This window comes from Opisthorchis viverrini (genome assembly GCF_000715545.1).
Source record: "Opisthorchis viverrini unplaced genomic scaffold opera_v5_46, whole genome shotgun sequence".
Lineage (NCBI taxonomy): Eukaryota > Metazoa > Platyhelminthes > Trematoda > Opisthorchiida > Opisthorchiidae > Opisthorchis > Opisthorchis viverrini.
This window is the reverse complement of record NW_008751703.1, coordinates 661,282-666,209: the sequence shown is the minus strand read 5'-3', so window position 1 is coordinate 666,209 and position 4,928 is coordinate 661,282. Positions and strand designations below refer to the sequence as shown.

General features: G+C 43.4%; 1 protein-coding gene across 1 annotated transcript in view; it reads left to right on the top strand.

The window, feature by feature from the left end:
• T265_03328 (hypothetical protein) overlaps positions 1-4,928 on the top strand; it is a gene marked incomplete at both ends in the record, with an annotated part of 26,040 nt that overhangs the window by 7,623 nt on the left and 13,489 nt on the right. Inside the window, one exon of the mRNA XM_009167789.1 lies at positions 202-303. Coding sequence (XP_009166053.1) covers positions 202-303 — 102 coding nt within the window. The remainder of the gene's footprint in view (positions 1-201; positions 304-4,928) is intronic.

Genomic DNA, 4,928 nt, shown 5'->3' with positions numbered 1-4,928 from the left:
CGTGATCCTCACTGTGCCTGGTTGGAGACACTACAAGACATGGCTGCCAACCGATGTCAGTGGCGTTCTTGTTGCCAGTTTCTATCCAGATTGTCTGAGTGAATGTCTGGAGGTGTAGACACCTCGGAATGATTGTGTTAAGCTGGAGTCCCGTCCCTCCTCCATCCATCTTTATTCTTTTCTTTACAATAAGGCTTTCAGATAAGTCATGGTTGTACGGCAGTGAAGCATTTGAGGACTGATGATGATGATGATGATGATGATGGGATGGAGAAACTACGCATGGAAATAAAGCTTCTTCAAGTATGGCGACTGCTATCAGAAACACAGTACTAATCGATGTGTCTCCAAGAGAACTCCGATGTCTGCTTCCGACCTTACATCTGTGAACATTTTGATTCACGCGTAACTGACTCTTCGCCAGATGAAATTTCGCAGATGGCCTACCTGTCTAACATGGGTACGGAACGTTCACAGATGCTAAGAGCTGTAAACAAGTTTGATGACGAACTTGTAAATGAGCGGGGCACAATGTCCCATTGTGCGATCTCTTCTGTGGGGGCATTATCCCCGTTTAGTTGATGCTTGTCGGGCTTATTTGAAGATAGTCAAGCCAATAGTATGACGCCCGTGGGTTTGAATCTTGGTCGGCACGCAAATAAAATTGTACCAATTGATCAGGTGTCTGTTGACCTGTTGAGAATCCGAGTTGCAAACGTTCTGTCACCATTCTAGTGGACATCTTCAGTGCGCTATTGGGTGGGTGGTCCTTCTTCGTATTTGCGTTTATACCAGTTGCAAATAACAGCCTTGAGCCTTAGCCTAATTTACCACTGATAATCATCACAACTGGATTCTGGTTGGTCCAATTATAATCTGCGTTGCATTACGGTTTTCGCCCTTCACGGCCAAGCTACTGTTGAAATTGTCGCCCCTCGTTTTCATTTTCGGTTGGTTCGTTCGTGACCGTATTTCTTCGGGATCGACCACTTTGTCGTTCGATCAGTTGGTTTGGTGCCCTCTAATTTTAGTAGTTTCTTGATTGATCCAAACCTAACTGGTGCGTTATATGCTAAAGATCACAATCAAAAAATATTGGCGAATGACAGCCAAAGAATCAAATGCCTCACGCTTCCATGCGCTGCCAAAATACACAAGGCGATCATATTATTTGATTAATTGTTGGCGAATGACAGCCAAGGAATCAAATGCCTCACGCTTCCATGCGCTGCCAAAATACACAAGGCGATCATATTATTATGATTAATTGTATCACTCCGAGGCACACCAACCCATAACCTTGCAAAGGAGTTATGAGGAGCGCCATTCTCTTCATCAGGGGTTCGCAACACCCAATAAGATACGCACAACAATTCTTGGATCAAGTATAGAACGTGACAATATAAGAGGACGAAACCATGGTATCATTTGGCGTCAGCTCACTGTTCACACCCGTAGACCTCCATTCACTGAACTGCTGGACAGTCATGGGCTTCATAGCGGATCTCTGAGGAAGGAAGACATGCGAACTGCTTAACCTCTACTTCGAACTCAACGGTGAATACTATGAATAACAGAAGGGGGCGCTATTGAATTTTCCCATTTCAGGATTCATCGCCCAAATAGTGGTGCAAAAACCGGAACAGCTCTTATTACCAGATATCAACACAAAACTGTTGATAGATTATGTAGACGACATCGTCGTTGAAAAGGGTGAGCTACAACGAGCAGTCCTGTTGATAAATAGTGTTCCCGATGACATCGAGTTCAAGATGGGAGAGGACAGCATCCACTTGGCGTTTTCAGATATCCTTGTCACAAGGCTGTCAAATGGAAAACTGCAAACGGAAGTTTACAAAATGCCTACGCATAGGGATCTAATTCTGGACGAGCAGAGAAACTATCCAAATTTTCACAAGCAAACCTGCATTCAGGCATCATTCAAGCGAATTGAAACTCTGCAGCACAGTTGAATCCAAGGCAAAAGTAGGGAAGCGCCTGCACAAACCGCAACAATTTTAATTAGGAGTAACTATTAATTTCATATCGGTCTCATATCATTTTTCACTCACGTTTATCACTTCTGTGCGGGTCTGCCTTTATCTCGTTTGACTAGGTGTTATGCACTAGAAGGTCCAGTCGTTTATAGCTAAATGAGAAGTGGTTCCGTGTTTAGTCGTTGTCCTCTGTTTACTGCATTCCCGCAAAGCTGTTTTTGCAGCTTATCATTTCGCAACCTCGTGATAGGATTATCAAGGGGCCATACGTGATTTTTACCTCCCAATTATTCGGTGGTTTGTCGATGCACAGCGATTTGCTACTTTCGATTTCCACAGAAAGATGGTGAAGTTATGAAATGCACGCTTTAGGACAAATTTCTGGTGGTACAATAAAGTTTGGTTCCTACTGTGTGCCTTCTGCAAAAGATTTTAAGACTTGAAATTTCAGTATTGCTCTCCGTATCTGCTGGGATTGCTTGGCGTTGAGGCCAACACTTGTCGCAAACGAAATCTTCGTTATATCATCAAGGCCAATCTACAAATCTTTCGCAGTTTATTACCGCTTGTTGCTGGAGTTGACGTGTGCACGGTGGGCCAACCATTAGTTATACTTTTATTTCTTCAATGTCGGCTGTCGACTTTTAATTTTTCGTGGATCGGGGCACCGTCATTTGAAGACTTTAGTCAACTGGTGAGATGCTCCGAGAATCCATAATTCTGAAAAATAACGACACGCCATTTCTGATGGAATTACGCTTAGGAAATAGAAAAAGGAAGTCCCATTCAAATTTCTAGTACCCTTGAAGAATTCGCCTCTAAAATAACGTTTTCGTGTCCGTGAATTTAAATCTGCGTTTTGCTGACCGACATTAGCTCGCATAGATATTTTCTGCTAAGAATGTAGCATTATAGAGGGAGGCTTTGAAGCAAAAACCCAAGTGAGCAAGGTGGAATAAGGTAATGGAATCTGATATGCCTATCGTTATTCAAAACCCGTTTAAACCAAGCAACACAAAGATTTCTTTCGGCACATGGCATCTTTTTCTGGTCTGGTGGTGAGAAATTAGTTTCAAGAGATGAGGTACCTAGTTTTTCCGCCCCAGGGGCGGACAAAGAAGCCCGAACGCCGTTTTGCTTCGGCAATGGTCGCCAGGGTGTCCACAAAGTCAAAAAAGTCGTGAAATTTGATGAAGCTTATAAACGGAAGTCATTTTGTAATGAACACATCATTCAACACCTCAACTTTCCATTCCGGTTTTGCCTGGGGCGGCGGAATTTCTGTCACTCAGTAACCGTTATTCACTGTAATGCGCCGATGGATGTCAAACTGCGCGCCATCGTTAATCACAATCTCTTTTATCTACTTTCAGAAGCGGCGGCGGTAACGATGGTAGAAAATGAAGACATCGCTGAATACCGGACAGATGATCGCCCTCCCCAGTGACTACCACCGTTTGATGTTTATATGCTTGTACCCCCTGTTTCCCCGTTGCTCTCTCTCTCTCCTAAAGCCCCACGTGTTCAGAGAATCGTTGAACCTACGCTCTTGTGCTTCTATGTGGACAGTTGGCGAGAGTTACCAACTTACTGTTACATCCAACTAATACACCACATTCTCCTTTTCAGCCCACCCGGTTGCTATCCTCAGAACTTCCGCACAGTGAGTTGAGATACTTTTATACACGCAGACATATCACGTTCACCCTTTCAAAACATGAATGTGAACGGAATATTCTTTTCTTTTGGTACTGCGGTCATAATGCGTGAAAATGGTGACAGTTGTTCACGCAGTACGCTTGACCCAAAAATCTTTATCTCACTTTCGAAGGACTGCCTCTCTGCTGACTCGGATGAACATCTCTGCAAACAATCCGAATCCTTGTGGTCAAGAAAACATGACAGTCGGTGGCGAGGAGCAAAGTGCATAAAAAACCGGTCGAACTATTGAAAAATAGTCAAAACTCTTCTGGAATAGGTCGAAAGACAGAAAATTGAAAATAAAGTTGTAGCGCTTGGCGACATTCTTTCCAGAAATCAAACACTTCCCCAGACAGTCGCCGCTGGCTATTCGCACAATGAGATTGATTTCTCGAAATCTACGGCATTTTTGAACTTGCCACTTCATAGTGTAGAATGTTTATGCATAATGTATATGCTCTTGTATTAATGAAGATCATTTACTATGGCGATTTGTTTAAGTGAGCAAATTCTCAAGGTCAATAAACACCACCGACTGTGAATACGTTACATGATGATAAAAAATCACGAATTGTGGAAAAGGTTGACTCACATACAATGAGCGGAACTTTCATGTATTTTTCCACCGGAACAGATTTCCTCAACATTCTAGAATCTAAATGGCTTTTGGAGATGCAACATATGCGTAGGCGCATTCGTTCAAACAAATTTTGGTCGATGATTCTTTGTTACCAGTAAAAATTCCGTAGTGCATGCTAATTATTTGCTAAACATCTTGCACGTTTGCTGGCAAAAACCAGAGTTTTTCATTATAGGTTGCGAATTATGCTAGAAAGACCTCGAGGTTTATCGATCTTAACCGACGCACACCACTAACATGCGGCTAGGGGTACGCGATGCCTAACTAACTAGCCACATAGAGCCTACGTCGATAATACCAGACAGCTGAACGATCTTAACCGACGCACACCACTAACATGCGGCTAGGGGTACACGATGCCTAACTAACTAGCGCACCCGTCCTTCTGTAACAGAGAAGAGGCTCGAAATGGACGTCATTGAATGTTGAGATGTATTGGTCGTTTTGCAGTTTACATATGTCCTTCTGGGAGGCGCGGTCTCTTCGTGAGGAGTGTTCGTTTGGCCGCTGAAGTCCTGAAATGAGAGGAAGATATAGTTCAGGTTATCGAAATATCACCATAAGGCGGGCGGCCGACAAACAGGTAGAGA